Source organism: Drosophila albomicans, chromosome 2R (genome assembly GCF_009650485.2).
Source record: "Drosophila albomicans strain 15112-1751.03 chromosome 2R, ASM965048v2, whole genome shotgun sequence".
Taxonomy (NCBI): domain Eukaryota; kingdom Metazoa; phylum Arthropoda; class Insecta; order Diptera; family Drosophilidae; genus Drosophila; species Drosophila albomicans.
Genome location: NC_047631.2, coordinates 11652268 through 11677228, shown reverse-complemented (window position 1 = coordinate 11677228; position 24961 = coordinate 11652268). Strand labels below are relative to the sequence as shown.

Here is a 24961-nt window from a genome sequence, read left to right as displayed (position 1 = left end):
CTCTCTCTCTCTCCCTCTCTCTCTTTCCCGCCTGCGTGTGGCGTCTGTGGGGCTGGGTGGTCAATGGTCTGGGCTCAGATAGCCATATCTTGCGGGCTGCGTTCGTCCAATCAGAGAGTCAGCCAAACTATACAGGGAACAGTGACCAGGGAACGAGTTCGACCGTTTCTCCGATAATAAAGTTGCTACCGAGCTGGCGAGTGTTACTCATTGGGTGTTGTTTACTGTTGTTGTTGTTGTTGCTGCTGCTGTTTGTGTGTTGCGTTTTTGAAAAGGTGATATGAAATGTGCTCTGATAAGTTTTAATCAAGAATATTTTACTCGTATTGCTTTGGTGGGACCGGGGTCTCAGTCTCACGAGTAGCATTTGAAAAGTTGTAGTAGTAAGTCGCCGCTCGGATCGCTTCAGCTCGCACGGATCGCACCTACAGATGCGGGTGTCGTCATCCCTCTTCCGTGTCCCGTGTCCCGACTCCGGTGCCCCGCTTCCCGTGTCCCATTTTCCGGTTGTCCAATCCAGCTTCCTTTGTGGGCCGTGCCCTGGTGATAATCACAGCGAAACTCTTGTGGGCGTGCAACACAAAATTTTTAACGTGAAAAACTACTCGATAGGGGAAAAAAATGATGCGCCGGCGCATGGAAAATCCATCTGTATGGAAATCAGCTATGGCGAAAATATTTGACCACAAAATGCAGCGAGTTTAACCAACAGCCAAGGGGCGCCCGGAAACCCCGAAAGAGTTGACACTCCGTCCGTGGTACGAGTTGCTTGGCTTTGCCTTTGCGGCCCTCTGTGACACATTTATGCGGTCGCATAAACAAGGTTAACGCCTACGAAATCTACACACATACACACGAGGAAATTTTCAAAATTTAACGCTTGCTTAACATTCGCATACGTGATCGAATGCCAGATGCCCTGAGTCTCCGGTGACGTTAACCGGCGCACAGCAAACTCATCATTACCCAACGATAGTCGGATCGACCACATGTGTCCACGTCAAACGCCCCTCATAATGAGCGCAACAGATCTTGAGTTAACCGTGGATTACTGTCCGTTCAATCAATTCCAGTTATTCCCATATCCGTACTTTACACGAGTAATAATGACTCACGTGCCTGGTCAGCATTAACAACACATTGTAAGTATCCAAGAGTTCTATTTTTGTACGTATGTATGTTAAATTCGAAGAGTGGCTTACGCATACTTGCAATTAAATCAGAAAGTTCTCTTGTAATCTGTTTATATTACTATTTTCATAAAGCACTCATGGTGTGGTTCACATTATTATTATGAAAACCTAGTTTTCAACTTTAAAATTATTGTTAAATTCTACAGCGAACTATGGTTTAAATATGGACAAAGTTTTTTTTATTTATTGCTGCTCAATTTCATCCTTGTCGATATATATATATATATATATATATATATATATATATATATATATATATATATATATATATATATTTTGATATTTATTCGCTACTATAACTCAAAACAGAAAACAGAAATTTGCAAGTAGTGTGTATTTAAAGTAAATTGTATATTATGTACATTTTTATAAATATATGTGTGATTATGACGATCACATGAAACCAGCATGACGAGCAACGAACCCAAAAGCACAGCTACATAGCTACATAGCTACGAGCTGTGAGTACTCTGAGTAATTGCCATGGAGCAGGCGGAGGCGTATTTGTCGCTGGGAACGTGGCTGCTGGCGGAGGATGGGGATGGGTTCAAAGACGAGCGTTTGCATTGAGTAGGGGCATGGTTGGAGGGCAGGGGATGGGGCAGGGAAAGGCGCAAGTGCTCCACATATAAGTATTTGTGTTCAAAATGTATTTAAATGTGCTATACGCTCGAAGCCGAGCTGCGACCATAGCAAAAACTGTGGTCGTCGGCTTGTTGTATTGTACATCTGTGTGAGCGAGTGTTGCGAGTGTGTTGGTGTGCGGTCGACGGGCAACGACAGCCTTATCAATAGGCCCCTGGCATATATGTAAGTATGGGAGTATAATATATGTTATTTTGTGGAAAAAATAAGCGTTGTTGCCGCGTCGCCTCGAAAAAATTTGAAAACAAAAGAAATACATATATGCATATACTGTCTGTATGTAATTTAATAAATATGTGTACAAGTAAATAAATATACAAAATATACAGAATCGCTTGAGCTCTTGTGACTTCCTGTCAAAGTTCAGTCATTTATAATATCAACTAATAATAAGTAAATGTGCTTCTAAATCTTAGTATATGCATTTTATAGCAAATTGAAAAGTTTCTAGAAAAAGTAAAGAACATCAATTGATTAGATACATATATGTGCATACATACATATATACAACAGATATGGTGCTCTGATTTCTCTTGGAAAGCACGACTCGAACTCTAAGCAAACATTAACACGTGCAGCAGGATGACATATTCTTGTAAAATGAATGGCAAACAGAACATCCACAATATAAATTCGTTTGTTTAAGAACAATGGAAGAAACCGCGACAACAAATACCGCAAAAAGTCGAAGACGATCCAAAATCACGGAACACACAATTTACATGACCGCAACGAGACGTAGATGGGATGTAGAGACACATGTTCGTGTACAAACTCAAACTCAAATTAAACATTAAAACAAAAAACAAAAAAAAAAACAAAACAAGACAGAAAAATTGTAGCATATAAAAGGAATTTTGTGAAATTCCGAAAGACAAACAGCAAACTCAAACTTCAACTCAAACATGCGACTTGACAGACAGACACCAGATACAAAGATACATTTGTGCCTGCATAGAGCACTTAATAGCACACAAAGTGAGCCAATATCTAGGATCCATACAGCCCAGGCCCAGCAGACCGCACCTACTACTCTATAGCACATATTGCTCTATTTGGAGGCATCATCCTCATTGACAGCGCGTGTCTCTGCCTTGAAGTACCTGTTGGACTCTACCTGTTCGTAATGTGTTTAACAGGATATGACCAAGACGTTGACGGTGACGCAGACAAAGTTGTTCGTCCATTGGTTGGTTTACATTATAAACTGAGTTTAATTACCCAAACCGGACCTTGCTTTCACTGCCAAATGGTAGTCCCTATGTTTGCAGCATAAAAATTAATGAGTTCCATTTGGCATGTTCTCAGACTGTGCTTCCTTTGGTTTTCATTCACAAATTTGGACGGGAAATTCCCTGGTTGCTGATGAATGAACTGTTTTCACTTACAAATGGGTTTTTAATGTGGTAATTCTAAAAAATGACTAAACCACTGGCACGTGGTCAATGAAGTGACACTGCTCGATTGAAATTATTGAAATAATGTATCATCCGATATTTTTTACTTTTTACTGTTTAGTAATAAAATGTTTTGGGTAATATCTGTAAAGGTTCATATTTCTACGTAACATCTATTTATGTTACATATATTTAATCCAAACTAATCAAAATGTAATAAAATGTATAAATCGCATATGTTTTGAGTATAAACAATTTGAATTCTTTTATTATTACATTTTAGTTGAGTAATAATGTAAAAATTTATTTTAATTTACAAATTTATAAAATGTATTATATTATAATATTAATAATACTACAAATCTTGAATATTTTTATCATCGTTTACTAAAAATAACAGCAACTCGATCATCAAAGAAGCATTTTGGTAAAAAACCAGCACTTAAAGTAGACGCCCTAATTAGACAGCGCCAGGTATAACACAACTGAAACAAAAACACCAATATTCAAAATTATATAACATCTACACAAAGAAAGGAAAATAAATTTTCGCTTGACGCTGTCAGCCAAAACAAATTTATGAGCATTTTGTTTATTTGCTTTGGCACGTAGTTCGACGACTATGCCAACCATGGACGACGAGACCGAAAGGTAGACAGACCTCAGTGATGGTCATTTCTTTTCCTGTACCTAGCAAACCTCATGCGGTTGCTCACGAGTAATAAACAACACAAACAACAACTGGACAATGTATGTGTGTGGATGTGTTTTCCTTTTCTTGTCATGATCAATCCTGATCCTGTCGGCGCGTGTTTCCATCTTTCGGTATTTACCTTTCGACAAATTGGCCTTGCCGGTTACCTAGCCGAGAGAGAGAGAGAGAAAGAGAGAGTGAGACATCATCTACCTGGTTGACATTCCCATGGCAAATGGCCGACGCCTCGATTAGTGATGATCAGTTTGGTTTGATCGTGGCTTTTTGACAGTTTTTAATATGACGACTATTTAAATAGGTTCAAGTGCTGTTTACTTTGCCTGTGGGAAAAACTCTCTAAATCCGAAATGTGCATCAAATGTGTAAGTAATATTACATCAAGATTTCAAGTCCCCTGAAGTCTTGGGTAGACTGTTTATTTGTATAATGTGTTCGATGCTCAGCTCAACTCTGGCGCATGCTCTTGGGTTTCATTGTTGATATTAGAAATTAGTTAAGTTGATTGGGTAATTTGCTGAAAGTTGTTTACCTATTGAATGTATTAATGTGACTTTATATAGCTGCAGAAAATTGCGAACAGAAAAACAATGAATGTAAATAGACCCCTTAATAATATTTACTCCTTACAAAACAAAATTTGTAAGAAAATTATTAAGCTCTTAAGCTTATTATTTTTTGTTAATTAAAAAAGTTGTATAAGTACTAGCAACTTGGACATGAACTTAAAGTCATAATTTTACCAGAAGCAAATGTAGATAAAGATTGTAAATTTAAGAAATATAAGTTCTTAACTGGGATCATGTTTTATTAACTGAGATATAGACATTAAGTAAATATGTATTACATTTAATAGATGTCAACCGAAAATGTCCTTATCACGCAACTTAAGAAGATAGCAAACCAAAAGCCTTGCAATTAAAATAGTGTTAAGCAGTTGTTCTTAGGGGTCGTAAAGTGGTCCAGATAAGAGCGACCTCTCTTTTTGGGCATTGAAGACAGCAGCCAGACCGCAAGGCACTTGACTTGGAGTGGCGGTTTAATTGATATTATTAAAAGGCCATGAAGTAGTAGAATGGTTGGCCATATTGGTCATAATCCTACTAGATAACGATCCTGATAATTGTATCTGAAGATCGGTGCACTTTAAGTGCGAAATAATGTTTAGGGCACACGATAACCAGTCGAAGGATAATATCATTTGCTTGAAATATTAAAAATGCATAAATACGTCAACGACCATGACATGTGAGATGTGTTCTTCTTTATTTTTTGGTGTGCGAGCTTGGTGTACTTGACACTTGTTAGTTGGGGCAGGAAAAAAGAAACCCATTTCGGGGACCATAAATATGTCAAAATAATGTTGAGCCGATGGCTTAAGTGTGCGCCACACATAAATATCGACGGAATATGCATGTTCCACGTCTCATGGGATATACAAAAATGCTACATACATATATACTATACTCTTGTGCATAAGGGTATTTATTGCTTGCTTAATTTCGAAATTTCTTTGGTTTTATATACTCAGCTTATAAAAAACGCATTAGCTCATTATTTCTATATATTTTTTTTTACCCAAGGTTTCTCATTTGCTTTTATGTGTTTTCTGCGTTTTCGTGGGGCATTTGAGATTTTAAAGATGAACTGTGCTACGCTATGCTCCATTGACCAATGCTATTCGAGTGTGAAACACAGCACCTCGCAGCATAAACATTATCCTTTAGGGATACACACAAAATGACTTACAACTAATAAATCACATCATTAGCATGTAGCACTTGTGTTGCCTGACACTTTCCACGGCCCATTGATGATTTATGCCACAGATTTGTTTGTTGACACGCACTTTCAAGCTTGCCTTGCTTCGAGTTTTAACCCTGACTTGACTAGTAACAATTTACATACGGGCACTGGGTATTTTATTGGTAGTTGTTTTGAGGTCATTTACCGTTATTAGCATTTGTACTCAATGCATTTTGTTTATAAGCCATCTACAACGGTAAGCAACTCCTTATCGGACCCAACAAAGCATAACGTACGCTGTTCTGGGTGTCAACTGTGAGAACTTCAAGTCTGGCATGTGGGTTAGGCTTTGTGGTCTATGGGGCAATTGGCGTACTTAAACAACAAAATTATATCTGTTTCAAAACAAAAATTTTATAAGCTTGGGAATGTGAAAATACGAGTATCAAATAAATATTACACTCTTAATGCAACTCTTTATTAGATTTTGAAATAAAATATGGATTAAATTTGTATCATAGCGAATTCATAAGTAACTTGCCTGTTAATTTCTATAACAAGACTTATATGGCATGCATCGAACGCGTGTTAACAAATATGTGACGTCTGTGCAAGTTTAAGGTTAAAGTTCCGTATAAATCACAGACACATGCAACCTACGAGCCCAATATTGAAAATGGAATCACATACTTATGCGTACATATATAAAATTATTCCATTTGTATTTTAAATAAATTGAAAATTTCTTAATGAGGCAGAACATTTGAACAACCAAAAATGAAGAATTGTATACATACATATGTATACATATAGAGGAATATGCTAAGCATATTATAATAAGGTTAAACACACATACTCGTGCATATAAAATACATATAGTACTTATTTATGAAATGTAATATATAAACAAGTATGTGTGTATGTAGTAGAACTGCTATTCCAAAGTGTAAACAAAAATCGTACGTCGGCTCCTCTGGCATGTGTCCGGCCCCGTCACAAGACTCAAAACTAAGTAGTCACAGGCCCCGAGACGATGTGACGGGATGAGACTCGTTGCCCGGCTGTTAACTTTGCGCTTTGCGATCTGTTTGCGTTATCAGTATCGAAGCATTTTGAATAATTTTATTTTGTTGTACTTTTGATTTTTTAATAACATATAATTTTCAAATTGCCACAAAGGTTAAATGAAATCAGAGGAACGTCGTGTTCAATGAGCCGACCCACTTGACGTATTGCCACATTTTATTTTTTCCTTAGTTTTGGAATCATAAAAATGTTGTCGAAATGTCCAAACAGATCGTTCAAATAACGATAAAAATGCCATTAAAACACTATGTATCCATAGGGCTACCCAAAATCTTTTTAGGACCATGCTTGGTTCAAGTATAACTGTATTGTAATCAGCTATTAGAATGACTCTCAAGTACATAGACCCACTGTCGTCATCCAACAAAGATTTTTATGACTTTTCCTCATCTTTTTGGCGCGCCGTCTCGGGAATTGGCGAAAGATTCAGCGATCTGGCGATCCAGCACAAGTGAAAGAAAGACTCTCTTTAAAATGAAAAGTGCGGTCTTTCTGCTTTCATTTTCTCACGGCGCCTTGAGCTCTGGATCCAGCTCCCAAGCAGATCCTTGCCGTGACTTGTGTAATTCTACACGCGTCTCTTACAAGTACGCATGTTGTTTCCAATTTTGAAAAATTTAATTTTCGTTGCTCGGCCTTGTTCCACATATTAAAATTTTACGCATAATTAGAAAGAGTTGCCTTTAGAATCCTCCCAGCTTCTATATTATTGTGTATATAAAGTATAGTTTACTTGTAAAAATATATGAAAATTTAACAAAAGTTCGTCAAAAAATTAACATAACAAATAACCAATTGAAGAACATAGAATTATTACAATTATTGTTTGCTTTCAGGCAAACTTACATATTTATCGTAATATCACTCTTGGGTGATCAAAAGGAAGATTTTTTGTATCTTATAGACTTATAGCCTATTTCCACTGTCATTCAGGTTTTTTACGTTTCCAACTGACTTTTTTTTCGTATCGGTTTTTACATGCCTAATATATGTAGGTTTAGTTTGTTTAAAATTTTCTCGTGATTTAGAACGTTTTCGTTAAAGTGAGTTCTTCAAATATTTTGTGATTGCTTTTAGATGTTCAGAGTCATTAATAATATATGCACATATTCTGTGGAATTCAATTTCTTTATCTGTTGTCGGTCTCAAACGGTTGCTGCTACATTAGCTTAAATTGTTGTTAAATTTTAAATGCTAGACTTACACAATGCACATTTCTACATACAATTATTTGTATGTATATGTACATTCGTAAGAATGTGTGTGCATGCACGCTCGTAACAGCCAACCACAACAACGACATTAACCACAACAATAACAACACTCCCAAGCAGTGAAACAACAATAACAACGAAGAATGCCTAAACAGGCCCGGCTCGGTCTGCCTCCCTCTGTACGTTGTATTGAGTTTGAGAGGCGTTGCTTACAACTGACGCGCTGCTGGAGCGAGAGCGAATGAGAGAGCAAGTGACAGATTGTCCAAGCAAGTCGTATGTGCGATAAGGTCCGTTGCCTGCTAGCAAGCACAACAAGCACTGTCGTTGCAGCCAAGTAACAACAGTAATGAAGGAAGAGAGCGCACGCAGAGAGTGATATTCAAAGAGAACGAAAACAATAAACAATGAGCGGCCAGGCAAGCAACCCATCAATGTGAGCGCCAAGTTTAGCTGTTATTGTTGTTACTTCTGCGACTGCGACTGGGGGTGCTGTTGCTGCTGCTGAGCGCAGGCGCTAGAAGCTGTACAGCAAACGAAACAAGCATAGTGATTATGATTATGATAACGACATGTGGAGCAAAGCAAATGCATTTTCAAAGTACAAAGCACAAAATGTAATTGTATGAATGGAATAAGCAAGAGGAGCTCCAAAAGAGAGAGCGAAAGAGTACGCCAGAGAGAGTGAGGGAGATTGAGATTTGCTTTTGTGCTTAATCCATACACATAGATGAATGTTGCGTTTTAAAAACACTTTTTTTATTGATTTTTGTTCGTTTTGAAATTAAGCGTGTGCTTCATGTAGTAGACAACAACAACTACAACAACAGCAGCAAATAAAGTGAACTAAGGGAGCGACGCCGAAGCCGACGTCGTCGTTGTTCTTGTCGGTGTTGTTGCCGCCATGATACAATTATAAAGATAGTCTCGTCCGCAAAAGCTTTCGTCAGTGCGTGTTCGTTTTTCGACGTTGACGTTCGACGAAGTAGCAAATTCGTGTATTGATTGTATATTGATTAGTTGTGTTTATTAAATATTTATAAATTTAATTCAAAATTTGTACACATCAAAATAGTCAAAAGAAATGAAATCAAATTGGTTGGTCATTGCCACTGCTCTATGCTGTTTGGTAACTGTAGCTGAATCAATTTGCTGTCAAAAAGCTATGGTTATCAAGTATAATGTCACTGAAAACCCCTGTGAAGTAGTTGGAGGCGAGAATTCGCGTCATGGCTGTATTATTAGGATTTGCGCTAATGGAATAGCAATGAAAAGAACCGATAACTACTGCGGCAAGGGACCATGCAACCGTAATGGCTGTGATTGCGAAGGAGGCTGTCATGTTGGAGATTGGGAAACCACTTTCCTTAAAAGACATGAGCGTTACAACATTATAATCATCGACATGGATATTCAACCATTGTTCTTTGGTTCTGGACCATGGAATTATATGACACAGATGTTTAAGTAATTTTCATAACCTAAACTATCATCACAAATACCTAATATTTTTTTTATAAGTTTTGCTTTTAAAAGATCATTTCTAATAAATGGATAAGACTGAAGTTATTTGTAATTAAGTAAAATCACTCTATCAACAGAAATAAACACATAAATTGCAACCAATTTTGAAATTATTTTTGTGTATTAATTGCGCGACCCACTTGACGTGTTGCCACATTATATTTTGTCTTTAGTTTTGAAATCAAAAAAGAAGGTTGTCGAAATGTTTATACAGATCGTTGGTGCCACCTATTCAAATAACGATAAAAATGCCATTAAAATACTATGTATCCATAGGGCTACCCAAAATCTTTTTACGACCGTGCTTGGTTCTAGTATTGTAATCAACTATTCAAATGTCTCTCAAGTACTTAGACCCACTGTCGTCATCCAACAAAGATTTTTATGACTTTTCTTTATCTTTTTGGCGCGTCGTCTCGGGAATTGGCGAAAGATTCAGCGATCTGGCGATCCAGCACAAGTGAAAGAAAGACTCTCTTTAAAATGAAAAGTGCGGTCTTTCTGCTTTTATTTTCTCACGGCGCCTTGATCTCTGGATCCAGCTCCCAAGCAGATCCTTGCCGTGACTTGTGTAATTCTACACGCGTCTCGTATGATATTTTATGTTCCTCTCTACAAGTACGCATGTTGTTTAAAATTTTGAAAAATTTAATTTTCTGTTCTCGACCTTGTTCCACATATTAAAATTTTACGCATAATTAGAAAGAGTTGCCTTTAGAATCCGCCCAGCTTCTATATCCACAACAAAACAAATGACTGAATCGTTCTTGGGGTACCTGAGGAGGTACCTACTAATTGTAGCAACTACAATAATTTAAGCTATTCAAAGATGGCTGGGGAAACTTGTCTAGAAAGTTTCCAAAAACTTTTTACAAAGAATACTTTACTTTTAAAAATATATGAAAATTTAACAAAGGTAGAACCGACTGCCCTACTAAGGGCAAAGTATAGACCAGTGGAGATCCGTAGCTGTACCGGTGGAGCGTGTCTTCGTCTCAGAAGTCGCACAGTATGGATGCATTTTTGACAAAAACCAGCAGCATCCTGGATGGTAGCCGTGAAAAGTCACGAAGATCTTTGTGGCACGTTGAATCGAGATATTTTATCTGGAGTCGGGGTAACGCTGGGCATTTACAGAGAAGATGCTGATGCAATGAATTGCTTCTGATGTGCAAATCAAGTAGCTTCTTCAAAGTTTTTAGCAGGAAAGAGGTTGGGCTGGGACCACATGGCTGCATTTGCCCGCCTTAGGCATGAAAATGACCTTAGAGGTCCTCCAAAGAGTGGGGATATGACACTATGGGAGGCACTCCGTGTAAATCTCCGATAACCATGAACAATCGTAGATTTGCTGGCTTGCACCATCGCAGGTGCAAGTCTATCGAGACCGGGCGACCTTACCTTTGCAAAGGAGTCGATAGCGATAACTGGGAGTCTAGGAAAGAGCTGCTAGTCATTATTCGCTGTTCAAATACATCCCGGGAAATGAGCTGAAAGCAATGCCTCAAGAGTTTAGGCGCTGCTCTCCGTCCACACTCCATTGCCCAACTTGAGCAGACTCTGACTAGAAGCCTGCTTGGCCAGCAGCTTCCTCAGCCTGAAAGTGTCTTTAATGTTGTCCAGGTCTGAGCAAAAGGCTCTCTATGAGGACCTTTTAGATGAGCGGATCATTTTCTTGTAGGACTTCAGAAGAGACTTATACTCGTCCCAGCCATAGACTTTCTTCCTAGCAAGTTAAAACATGCTAGTAAGCTCGCCACGAAGAGATGAGATATATACATAGATTCTTCCACTATTAACAAAAGTTCGTCAACAAATAGAATTATTAGATCTATTGTTTGCTTTCAGGCAAATTTACATATTTATACTAATATCACTTCGGAAAGATAAATAATATATGAACATATTCTGTGGAATTCAATTTCTTTATCTGTTCTACATTAGCTTAAATTGTTGTTAAATTTTAAATGCTAGACTTACACAATGCACATTTCTACATACAATTATTTGTATGTGTATGTACATTCGTAAGAATGTGTGTGCATGCACGCTCGTAACAGCCAACCACAACAACGACATCAACCACAACAATAACAATACACCCAAGCAGTGAAACAACAATAACAACGAAGAATGCCTAAACAGGCCCGGCTCGGTCTGCCTCCCTCTGTACGTTGTATTGAGTTTGAGAGGCGTTGCTTAAAACTGACGCGCTGCTGGAGCGAGAGCGAATGAGAGAGCAAGTGACAGATTGTCCAAGCAAGTCGTATGTGCGATAAGGTCCGTTGCCTGCTAGCAAGCACAACAAGCACTGTTGTTGCAGCCAAGCCAACAGTAATGAAGGAAGAGAGCGCACGCAGAGAGTGATATTCAAAGAGAACGAAAACAGAAAGCAATGAGCGGCCAGGCAAGCAACCCATCAATGTGAGCGCCAAGTCTAGCTGTTATTGTTGTTACTTCTGCGACTGCGACTGGGGGAGCTGCTGCTGCTGCTGAGCGCAGGCGTTAGAAGCTGTACAGCAAACGAAACAATCATAATGATTATGATTATGGTAACGACATGTGGAGCAAAGCAAATGCATATTCAAAGTACAAAGCACAAAATTTAATTGTATGAATGGAATAAGCAAGAAGAGTTCCAAAAGAGAGAGCGAAAGAGTACGCCAGAGAGTGTGTGGGATGTTGAGATTTGCTTTTGTGCTTAATCCATACACATAGATGAATGTGTGTAAGGCTTGTGAGCACACATACATACTTAATTATTTCTATAGTTGCGTTTTAAAAACACTTTTTTTTATGATTTTTGTTCGTTTCGAAATTAAGCGTGTGCTTCAGCTCAGTTTGTATAAAAAACGCGCCGGACTCGGACACGTACGTTGTTCACCGCGGATTATTTAGAACAAACGCCTAGGCGAGCAAGGGAGCTTGCCTAAGAAAGTAAAGCTGAACTTAGAAAGCGGCAAGTTCAGCTCAGTTGTTTGTGCACTCAATAGTAGAGAGTGGCAAAGTCATGACTAAGGTTAGCAAGAGCAAGGAAAAGGATAAGAGTGCCGTGGTTTCGCGGGGTCTAGCGATTTATTGACGAACGCCGCAAATATGAAAAGCAAATATTCTAAATCGCTTTCTAATACCAAAAAGCCGACAGTACCGAAAGGTATGGCGATGAGCGACAAGGCGAAAGGATCAACAAATGCAAAAGCCACCGTTGTATTCGCATTCGGTCAAGCGCAACAGGCAGTTGCCGCGAAAGAGACGACAATAGAGGCGCAGGAGAACGCCGACGTCGGCAGCGACAGCGACGCGCGTAAACAACAACAACTACTGGTACAACAACAGCAGCAAATACAGCGAGCTAAGGCAGCGACGCCGAAGCCGACGTCGTCGTCTTCGTCGTCGTTCTTGTCGTCGTTGTCGCCGCTTGCCACAGCGAATTTATCGTCGACACTTGAGTCGAAGGCTCAGCCATCAGTTGCCAGTGAAACAGCGAAGCAAACGGTTACCCCGACCCAAGCAACCGCACCAACTACTACAACACGAGTGCCCGAAACAATAACAACAACGATCAGTGCGGCAGCGTCGAATGAGTTTGTTTATGAGCAGCAACAACATCAACAGATTTTAGGCAACAGTCCAAATAAAATTGTTGGAGACGAAACAGCAAATTCGAGTATCAATATTGATCAAGTCGAGTCCAAAATAGAGAACGAGTCAAAGCTAGAAACTACAGCAAAAACATTAACTACGGCAGTACCAACTAGCGATAAATATTACAAAATCGTTGATAAGTGTAAAAGTGAGATAAGTGACGAAAGCACCGCAACAACGACAGCAACAAATTTGCCGGTTGTAGTGATAAATAATAATCAGCAGAGTGACGCGAGTGAAAGTGTTGACAACAAAATCAAAAGTGAAGCAAATGAGCAAGAACAAACAGCAGCATCATCATCAGCAGCAGCAGCAGAAACAACAACAATCACTGAGCTACCGTTGCATTATCGCGGTCTAAACAACTCGGTGATAATAGCCAACTATCAGCATCAGCAGCAGCAACAACAGCAAGAGCAACAGCAATTGCAACAAGTAGAGCAGCAGCAGCAAATATATGAGCAGCATCAATTTCTACAACATCAAATCCTAACCCAGCAGCAGCAGCAACAGGAACAGCAACAGCAACAGCAACAACAACAGCACGCCGGCTGGTTGGCCTACAACAATTGTGCTTACGATTTGACCAGCAGCAGCGCGGCAACAGCAGCAGCAGCAGCCAACGCTGTTGCAATCCAAAACAGTCAGCAACAACAACAGCAGCAGGAGAAGAGCGAATTGTATGCACTGACAGCAACAGCACCGCATTTGCTGCACTTTCCTTACCATCCGCATCCGCATCCACATTCGCATTCGCATCTCTACGAGCAGCCGATAAGCGGCAGCAACAGCACGGATCCCATAATGCGCAACAACTTTGCGCTTTACAGCGTTTATGGCGGCGGGGGCGGTAGCGGTGGCGGTATTGGTGGCGCCCTTTCGCCCAGCACACACGAACAACAGCTGCAGCAACATGTGGTTGCTGTGGCCACAGCAGCGGCAGCCAACTCTGTGATTGCACACACCACACACAGCACGCCCAACATCGATGAGGTCATTCAGGATACGCTGAAGGACGAATGCTTCGACGATAATCACACTTCCAGCTATCATATGCTGACTTCCGTGTCCGATCTGCAAGTGTTGAAGGAGGCAAATGCTGCTATGTATTCGATGACACACGACCAGCTGTTGCAACAGCAGCAGCAGCAACAAAATCTGCATCACCATCAACTGCCCCAGCACCAACATCAGCAGCACCAACAACAACTGCAGCAGCAGTCGCTGCATCATCATCATCATCACAACAATTCGGCCAGTTCGGTGGGTGGCGATTCACCGTCGCCATCGCACACATTGTCTGCCCATGCCAGCGATGTGGCAACGTTGCACAGTTTCACCCAATTGACAAGTGCCCCACCCAGCAGCGGTCTACACAGGGACAGCTATGGCAGCCTGTCGCCGGAGCACGGCAGCTTCTTTAGCACACAGCTCAGCCCCGTGCTGCAGAGCAGGTGAGTTGACACCCCATTAACAGTTAAATCCCCCAGGTATCGCTGTAGCATGAGCTCATTATTAAACCCCCGCCTCGCACGTGCCTTTCGATGAAAATCGCAGCGTCGCTTCGACGATTCGCACATCCAAAAGTCATGATCAGCGATTGTTGTCGCTGGTGTCGTTGTCGTTGTCGTTGTTGCTGTCGGTTTCTGATTCATGTTATTTTCTTCTGTTTGTGTTGTTCTTTTATTTTTGTTGTTCTCTGACTTTTGATTTTTGTTACGTTTCTCTATTAGTTCGTCATACTCATGGGGCAATAATAACGTAAATGTCACAATTGTTGCACTTGTTGCTTTGCCTAGAGTTCGACTTCGCTCCCACACCTCGGACTTAAAAGCTCTACAACTTGGAATACATTCACTTACGACATTCTCAGGTGGTTTGCTTTCTACATACGAAATAGCAGTAAATACACTTATGCCTATATACTTTCCTATAAATCTGGTATATAAGTATGCATTCCTATGGTCAGGCTAAACAAATCTGTTCCATGTTGTGCATCTTTTACTGCGGGAGCTTCGTACCCAGTTGCCTGTTTTCCCTGACTTTGGAATGTTTTTCGACATTTGTTTTCATACAGTTGGTTTCTTTCTGTTTTTTGTTGCTTTTCGCTATGCAGAACAGTTGAATAATATGCATATATAGTGAGGCAGGTTATAACTCGGGGTAATAAGCTAAGATCAGTTAAGAACATTTTAATAAACGTCGAATATTTAAAATTTAAAATCAGTAACTGTCAGAATTTAGTAAACATTTATCTTTGATTGCACTTTTTATTTAATTTTTGTATATATACTTTAAAATAGTAAAATTTTCTATATACATAATATTCTATTAATATTATTTTAAATAAATGTGTCGCGCATTTTTGTACATTTATAAATCCGGAACAGTTCCATTTCTGTAATAAAATTAAATATAATAAATATAAATAAAATACATAAACCATTGGCCGATTCTCTGCCTTTCATCGATTAGATCACTGCTGTTCTAAATATAGATTTTGTAACCGTTTTATAAGCATTTTCGAGGGATTCCGATCACAAAATAGAGAAATCACAATAAAAAATATGCGGTTGTGTACTCTTATTTATGTATGAGTATTTCCACAAATTCGTTTACAATTTCGCATACGCGATTTGCAGTCAAGCAGTCAGTCAGTCATTCAGTCATTCAGTGCTTCAGTTCCTCCCGAAAAAAGGCAGAGTCAAGCGAAATATCATAAACGAAGCGATCGCTCCAATTTCATAAACAAAAAACAAATGCAGTGTGTTAATTGTGGATATTAGTGAGTTAACTTTGGGTAAACGTTCGCTGATCGCTCGCAATGCTGACTCATGAGACTGCCCCCAAGTTGCACATAGTCAACTAGACTGATTCACACATATGCACATACAAACATATATATATTCTTGGGGATGAGGTGGATTTTTGCCTAGTTGACTAACTCGACGGCCCTTAGAATGTGGCCAAGTGTAGCAAAAGACAGCAGACTTCAGACAGCAGAGACTGGGAGTCATGCTGGTTAAACGGCGAGCTGCAACACGTGTCAATGTTTTGGGCCACGCACGTGCCACACGAAAACTATTCAAATGTGGCATATGGCTAAGGGGGGCATGACCCGCATAATGTGGCAAACAACTCGAATATAAGCTGAAGCCAAGCTGCATTATGCAAAATGCAGTTCAAGCGCATTTTTCTAAATTGTTATGCATATTCGGTTGCAAACCGAGTGTGTGAGGATACCGCCGGTCTTTGAATATATTCGAGTACCTATGATTACACAGACTGCGATCGTCACTGGGACTGGGACTGAGACTGTGCCTGAGTAATTCAAAGCCACCTTCTGACATAGAAAACGAACTGTAACAAGACGTAAAACGAACAGCTTCAAACAACTCAAATTGGCTCACAACAACAATTCGCCAACTGACTCAGTACAGCCCCAATACATAGCTCCACAATTCCATTAAGGTGGCTACCCTGCGCAAATGAGACGACGAGCCTCTCGGGAAAAAGCTCAATAGCTAAGTAGACCCGCACAATGCCAGTTGGGGCCGCATCATATTTTATTTTTCCCTCATTCTCTCTCTCATTATAGTATTCCTAGCAAATTGTGTTTTTTTCGTGTGTTTTAATTGGAAAACGTGTTTTACATACATACTTACGAGCTGTATACTCGTATATAATGCATATGTATAACATCTAAATTTACTTGGTGTTACGAGTATTACACAATCTGTAATTAGTTTTCAATGTTTATTTGACGTATTGTCAGCTTTACATGGTTCATAAAATATGCTCAAGTCAGAAAGTAATATTCAATTAGTTTTTTTTTTTTTGCAAAATCTTTAAGCTATACAAATAAAGTCTTTAATATAAATAATTTAAATTTTTTAATCTTAATTTATATTTTAAATTCGCGCCTAACTTCTTACTCAAGTCTAAGTCTATATGTTAGGTTTTATCTTCCATAAACTGTTTTCTATAATTAGTAACAAAAACTTAGCTGCTATTCAGCACCCACTGCATAACTGGGCCATTGTTCTATGAGCCCAACCAAGTCAGTTCAACCATCTTCATATCTGCTAAGTTCTAGTGGCATTTGGGCCCATCTGGACAGACCGGACGGAGTGCGGTTTGGGTGACGAGCGCACGTATGTGACTTTTGGTCAGTTTAGTTGTGCAGAAACCAGAAGAAGATATGAGATACGGCGGTAAGCTCACATATTCTATATGGAAAACAAGAAGTCTGCGCGAAATACTCACCTGCAGCAAACAGCAATATGTACTATAGCAACAACAACAACAACAACAACTGTAGCAACAATAACTAAGCGAACAACGATAAAATAATATCGTGCATTTTTATTGTCTTGGCACTTCCTATATACCGAGAACGTTGCCAAACAGCGTGCGACATCTCATATGTACACCATATTATAACTGCTGGTTATACTATATAGTATGTCTGTTTGTATAATATGTATGGTAGTATATGGTAGTATATGGCAATTTTAATTATTATATTCAAAGATTTGTCATGCTTTTTAGTTGTTGTTTTTGCTGTTATCAGTGAGCGCGTGCATCCAGAAATAATTGCAAACGACTGTCAAATAAAGTTCTGCGATATTTCTAAATTCTTGCATAGATTAGAATAGTTCTACAAAGCCTTATGTGTCCATACGACAAAGTATTCTGTTTTTCAATGATATTGAAAGGCTTTTAAAAATTTTTCAGATGATGTTGGTGTTTGGATAATATGAAAACTTTAGCATTTAAAGGGAATTTAAAGAAGAGAAATTGATTTTTTTAATTTATTGTTTATTTTTATAGAGTTTCTGATCTAATGATTTGTAATGTTGGTCAGTTTTGTTTTATGCCAGGAACAATAGATCATAAAAGTAGGTCAACAGAACGACAGATTACACATACTCTTTAACGCCACTTCGTTGCCTATAGTTGTTTTTATTTGCATCATTTGGGGGATTTTGTTGTAAATGTTTGTGGCTGTTATTGTTTTGTATTTCGCACAGCAGTGTTTAACATGCATATGCATATAAATAGTGACATATGTACGCTGCATATATGTTTGTATATAGTATATCGGCGCATCGTGTTGAGATTTTTTGCCCAGACTTACACAGTCACAATTGCAGTCGCAGAACAGTTAACTGGCGACGCGGCAGCGACGCCGACAGCAAGACAGCGCGTCGGCAGAGTCAACTGCATTGGCATAAAACTAAACCCGACTCAAGTCATTATGCAAACGCGCGTGCCCCGTTTCGGTTGTTGTATCGTCTGACCAGTTGACTGTATTTGTGACTTTGGAAAAAACATAAAAAAAGAAAATAACAAAATATATGTGCCTCGAAATTTTCGATTGTTTTCGTCTTCCTGATTCCCGCTTGACCTCGCGGGTGGTTTATGTGAATCGTATTCGGAATCGTCGTCGTCGTCGTCGTCGCCATCGTTTTAATCGGGTCCAGCTTAAAAGCTCATAAAAATTAGAATTGTATTTTGAATTATCGATCAAAAAGGGTTGTAAAAGACAATGGAGAATATTTAACTATTGATTTTCAATTGTTTTTCTGTGCTAACTGTAGAGCTTCATCTGCTTGTTGCATGTATAAGTGTATGTGTGTGTGCTGGGATGTACATGTGTTAATGAAGAACTCTTTAGCTTGCCACACTTTTCGTGATCAACTTCCGATCCACATCAACATACAGACAAATGTCCAGTTAGCAGTTTATGTTTTGTGCTCCGTTGATTTGTTTATGCCACAATAATCCCAAAAAAATCGACTCTTGCGGCCAAGTGTAGCGAAAATATTTGCATAGGCTACCGTTGAGCAGCCTCTTGAGGAATTTGAGTCGAATAAACAAAAACAGCTAACGGCTTTTACTTTTAATTAAAACTTTTATGCACGACACACATGTGCACACTCTCACACACACACACGACTGCATTAATTTCGGCTCATAAACATGTCAAAAGTGGACGCTTGGTGGTCCAGTAACAACAATGAGAACGTTACAGTTCTGTAATGTAAACAATGCACAGCAATGTTAATTAGCAGTTTTGTTTTACATCAGCTGTCACAGCCCTTTAACACTAACAGCAACACTTTGCTCAACTTAACAGCAGCTGTAAACAGAAAAAAACGCCCACAAATCGCGATCAAATGCCAAGCAAGCGGTTTTAAGCGCGCAAGAAGTGTACAAAGCTTAGAACTCAACTTTTGAAATAAAAAAAAAATAAATAAATAAAGAAAACATGTTTTTTTCCAATTATAATAATATGTATTTGAAGAACTACTGCTATAGGTAATGTGGCAGTTAAATTATGCAAATAATTGAAGGCAATTTTAACGAGTTAATATTAATAAACGCATATAATTTCAAATCTTTGCAGCTCTGTCTATGCAGGTCCTCTGCTTGCCTCCGCCGCCAATGGCATGCAATATGGCATGCAGACAGTGGCCTCACCCACTCACATGCAACAGCAACATCACCAGCACCAGCAGCAACAGCAACTGCAGCAACATCATCAGCATCACAACTCCACCAGCAATAGTCCAGGTCCTGTAGGTCTACTCCACACCAGCGGCTCAACAGCAACTGGAGCCACCGGGCACAGTTCGCTGCTGGACGATGGCTATGGCTCGCCCAAGAGCAGCCACAGTGGCCACGGCGGTGGCGGTGGCGGTGGCGGTGGTGGCACCTTGCCCGCCTTTCAGCGCATTGCACCCGCCAGCGGAGGTGCTGGATATGGCAGTGGCGTGGCCAATGGATCTGGCGGCAGCGCTGAACGTGCTGGCTACGCATCGCTGGCCAATTACCGCGCACACGTAAGTCGACAAATCAAGAAAAGAGTGTAGCTCCAATTCCTTCAATTTGCTGACTTCTCTTCCTCTTCCTCTCTCTCCTGTCTCCTCTCGTTGCAGAGCGATGCTTGGCCAGGTCATTATGAGCCAATTAGCTACGCGCCCAGTGGCAACAGTCAGGCTCAGTTGGGCGGCGGCGGAGGCGCTGCAGTGACCAATGTGATACGCAATGGACGCGCTGTGGCAGCTGCTGCCGCTGCAGCGGTTGTCGATGGTGTTGCCAACGCTGGCGTTGATCCTGCACGCTTCTTGGCCGCCAATGCCGCACATCTCTCCGCCTCGGCGTCATTAACAGCAAGTAAGTGCCGCAATATATGCTATATACACAATAGTTGTTAGGTCTAGTCTAGGCATAAGTCGAGCCACAAAACCAAAAATCCTCGACCCAGTTCTAGGTAGAATTTCACACCAAATAGTCGTCAGCTATTTGCGTAACCTGTGCAAACCTCGGCCAGACACAGCAATTGGTGCCAACTGTTCGTTTGTCTGAGCGGGTTTTGGAAAAGGATCAATACATACATTTTGAAAGAACCTTAAGAACCAGAAAAAGTATAAAATAGTAGAATATTTGTTTATTAAAAACATTCTTTATTTTTATTATTTCTATATTTACGAATACAATTTCTTTCGTATAGCATATTTGAGAATAATTCTATACCCATTAAGTTATTTATAATTTATATATTCTATAAACATTGATCTTAAGTATAACGTATAATAAATTCAATTAATTTTTTATCAACTCTTGAAATCGAACAAAAAACAAAACTACAAAAACAAACAACACAACAAACAGTCTTATGAATATCTAAATAAATAATAATCAACAAATAAAATAATATAATACTATAATAATAACAAAAAGAACAATTTAAAAACGTTTGTCACACATCCACACACACATACTTAAAAACAAAAAAAATCTAAAAAAAAAGTTACAATCCAAAAATATTGCAAATACAACAATTTTCGATTTAATTCTATACTTCAAATTTCCAAAGCATTGCTCGATGCCGATTTTTTCACTGAGGGGCGAGAATGTGTCAATTGTGGTGCGATTTCAACCCCATTATGGCGAAGGGATAACACGGGACACTATTTATGCAATGCCTGCGGCTTGTATCATAAAATGAACGGCATGAATCGACCACTAATTAAACAGCCTAGAAGATTGGTAAATGTCAACACCACAACCACAACCACAACTATAATAACTACAACCTCAAACAACAACAACAATTTCAAACCAAGTATTACTAACAAAAAAAAAACCAACATAAAACAAATCAGTTAAACATTTGCTTTTGTGTGGAACAAAATTTGTCAAAGAACAGAGAAAAACCAGAGATCAATTATAGACGTTAATAGCCGATTTATCTGGGAGGAGCATGATAGAGATCCTTAGATCCTTGAATTATAATGGGCTAAATGAACTTATAGAAATCCGCCAGCCAGGCTGCAGTTGCGTGCAACGTTCTCGCTTCTTTCGTTGAAATCTGAATCTAAAAAAATTATGGAACCAAGAAATGCATAAAGAGAAAATTAATTGAATTTATTATATTAGTCCAGCACTAATTAGTTGTGTATGCCTCAAAAACCCCCAAACAACAAATAATTTAAATATCAACAACAACAACCAACAACAAAAATTTAAAACAAAAACAACAACAACGTTTTCCTTCATTACAACAAATTCTAATTGCATTATTACAGTGGCCGCTGAATCAGGCGGGGATTTCTATAAGAGCTACCCATTTAATGTGGCCACAAGTAGCCGCAGTAAGGCAGCATCTACAAATGCCAACAGCGCTGCCGGTTCTGGTTCTGGTTCCGGATCCGGTTCCAGCGCCGGTGCCGGTGTCGGTGCCATTGTCGGACACGGCTCAACGTCAGCGACAACGACTTCATCGCCGCTCGACGACCACGAGCACGTTAGCCGCGCCAATTCGAGACGCTTGGTAGGTCGTCCCCATTAATTACGAATAGTCAAACAGCCAAACCAAATCAAAATACCAATATCAATACCAATACCAATACCAATACTAGTACCAAACCAATACCCGTATCGAACCAAGCAACCAAAACCAATATAAATGCCATAAACCAAACCAAGTAAAAACCAACTTAAACCAAATTAACACAAATCTCCAACTCCAACTAACTAATTAACTTATTAAAAAATATTGTACAAAGAGTAGCTCGTATTTATTCAGAAAGCTAACACTAACACTAACATTTGTTACTTATGAAAAGTAAATAATGATATGATAGATAGATGATAGAATTAAAAATTGCTTAATAATTCATTTGTAAATTATATATGTATATGATATAATCAAAATATAGTTTACTGCTTGCTATATTAAAATAGACATTGCAGATTTTATAATTTTAATTAGATGAGTTTTTAGTTAGTTTGGTTGTATTGCATGTGTTATATTCTATTAACTAACCGCTGTTTGGTTTGTTTGGTTTTTAGCTAGAACTGTTTTTCCATTTAAAATGAAAATGTTGTTCCACATCAAAAGCAAAAGTTTTTAGAACGAATAACCACACTCTCCCAACTCACACACACTCACACATATACTGTTACACTGCGACACTCACTAATTCGCGAATTTGAATTCTACAGAGCGCTTCGAGACGTGCTGGCATGTCCTGCTCCAATTGCCAGACCAGCTACACATCACTGTGGCGTCGGAATCCAGGCGGAGAGCCCGTCTGCAATGCCTGTGGCCTGTACTTTAAGCTACACAACGTGGTGCGTCCTTTGACCATGAAGAAGGACACGATACAGGTGAGTGACATACTTGGAATATAGTTGAGCTTTGTAACTAATTTCGTAACTCTTCAATTCTATGATAGAAACGCAAACGCAAGCCGAAGGGCACCAAGAGCGAGAAGTCGAAAAAGATGCGCTCCTCACAGGCTGCATTGATGAGCAGCAATGCCAGTGCTTGCCACAGTGTGGCAATGCAACTGGAAGGTCATGGGCAGCAACAAATGGATGTCAATGATGGTGAGTTGAGTTGTTTGGAAAACTGAGAGAATAATTTTGCATTCATTCTTTCACTTTGTGTTGCACGCATGCCTAACTTGTGATGTCTGCTTTCTCTCTCTCTCTTTCTATTTTTTGTACTCGTCTCGTTGTGTTAGAAATGAAACCACTTACATACATGTCATATGCATCGCAGCAACAGCTCCAGCAGCAACAGCTAAGCATTGAGCAACATTCATCAGCGGCCAGCTCACCACAAAGCATGGCATCCTCCTCATTATCACCCAATGCAACATCCCAACAACAGCAGCAACAGCTCTGTGCTGGCCTGGACATGTCGCCCACATCCTCCTACCAAATGTCGCCCATTAACATGCAATTGCAGCAGCAGCAGCAACAGCAACCATGCAGCATGCAACACTCACCTAACACACCAGCATCTGCCATGTCCCAATCCATGTACTCGACGCCATCGCCCACGCAGCTTCACAATAATAACAACAACACATTGTTTAATCATAACAACAACAACAACAACAACAACAGCAGCAATAAAAATAACAAACAAATTATTCAGAAATATCTGCAAGCTCAGCAATTGAGCAGCAACAGCAGCAGCAACAGCAACAACAACAACAGCAGCAGCAACAGCGACCAACAATTATTGGCACAGCAGCAACTTATGCAACACCTGATGCCGAACTCAATTACGGCAGCAGCAGCAGCTGCAGCAGCAGCGGCGGCTGCGGCGGCGGCGATCAACACAGCGATCAAATCGGAGGCAACCACCAACAGCAGCAGCAACAACAGCAGCAGCAGCACCACCAGCAAGCAATTGGCTGCCATCACAACAACAACAACACAGACAACGGCATCGAACACACTATCCTCACTGAGTCTCAGCAGCAACAACAGCAGCAGCAACATTATCAGTCTGCAAAATCCATATCAACAGCAGGCGCTTGGTCAGACGGAGATGCCCTTGTGTAAGTCGGCGCTGAGTGGTCGCTCCTCGTCGCCCTACTATCTGAATCATCTGACCGATGAGGAGCAACCGAGCATCATCAAAATGGAGCAATTGGAGCACCATCAACAGCAGCACCAGCAACAGCTACAACATCAGCAACAGCAACATGATGACATGCTGCTAAGCCGTGCAACATCGATCGATGAGCACTACGAACTAGAAGCCTATCATCGCCAGCAGCAACAGCAGCAGCAACAGCAACAGTTTGCCAACTATGCGTTGCATGCTGTGGCACAGCAGCAACTAAACGAATTTGGACGCAAACATGGCGTTGAGCGCGAGACTGTCGTTAAAATGGAGTAATTATGAATTCAAATTGATGAATTTGTTAACAGAATCATATTGTTATGACCAAAGATATTGTTGTTACATAAAATCTCACACTGCTCCAAAGAAACTTGAATCCATTCTTAGGCTAAGCATATCAATTGCGTAAACAATTCAAACTTGCAACAGCTCCAAATAACACACACTCGTTTTGTATATACATTTCAGCAATTTGAATTGACATTTCAATTAAGCCCAACTACTCGAGTTTTTGTTATTTAAAATTTAGTTTAATTTTTAGCGAAATGTCAGCAACCAAAACGAAAAAAACAACAAAAAAATAGCACTATGGGGTTGATTAAATTGTTTAGTCCAATATTTTATACCATTTGTTGTAATTTTAATATACGAATAACACTTGAGATTTCCAAACATAAAAATCCAATTAGAATTTTAAGTACTATAATATTCGTTCAATAATGACACTATCAAAAGACAAATCAAAATAATCTCATGCAATTTTAGTTAATAATTTATCTATTTTTTATATATATTCATATTTTTAAAGTCAAATTAAGTTTTAGTTTCGTACAATTTTTACTCCATTTTGTAATATTAATATT

At 39.5% G+C, this 24961-nt stretch overlaps 1 protein-coding gene across 5 annotated transcripts; it reads left to right on the top strand.

The window, feature by feature from the left end:
• The first annotated feature begins 360 nt into the window (after nt 1–360).
• LOC117575369 (box A-binding factor) lies at nt 361–24961 on the top strand. 5 transcript variants are annotated; one of them, XM_034259539.2, is made up of 7 exons: nt 361–1142; nt 19575–20010; nt 20107–20344; nt 21760–22004; nt 22679–22843; nt 22912–23065; nt 23203–24954. In XM_034259539.2, the coding sequence occupies exons 2-7, from the start codon at nt 19618–19620 to the stop codon at nt 24372–24374; spliced, it is 2367 nt and encodes a 788-aa protein (XP_034115430.2). In that variant the 5' UTR covers nt 361–1142; nt 19575–19617; the 3' UTR covers nt 24375–24954. The 5 variants fall into 5 exon arrangements, with proteins under 5 accessions (XP_034115430.2, XP_034115426.2, XP_034115425.2 ...); XM_034259535.2 differs by lacking the exons at nt 361–1142; nt 21760–22004 and adding exons at nt 12341–14616; nt 21048–21220 and having other exon boundaries at nt 23203–24961; XM_034259534.2 differs by lacking the exon at nt 361–1142 and adding an exon at nt 12341–14616 and having other exon boundaries at nt 23203–24960.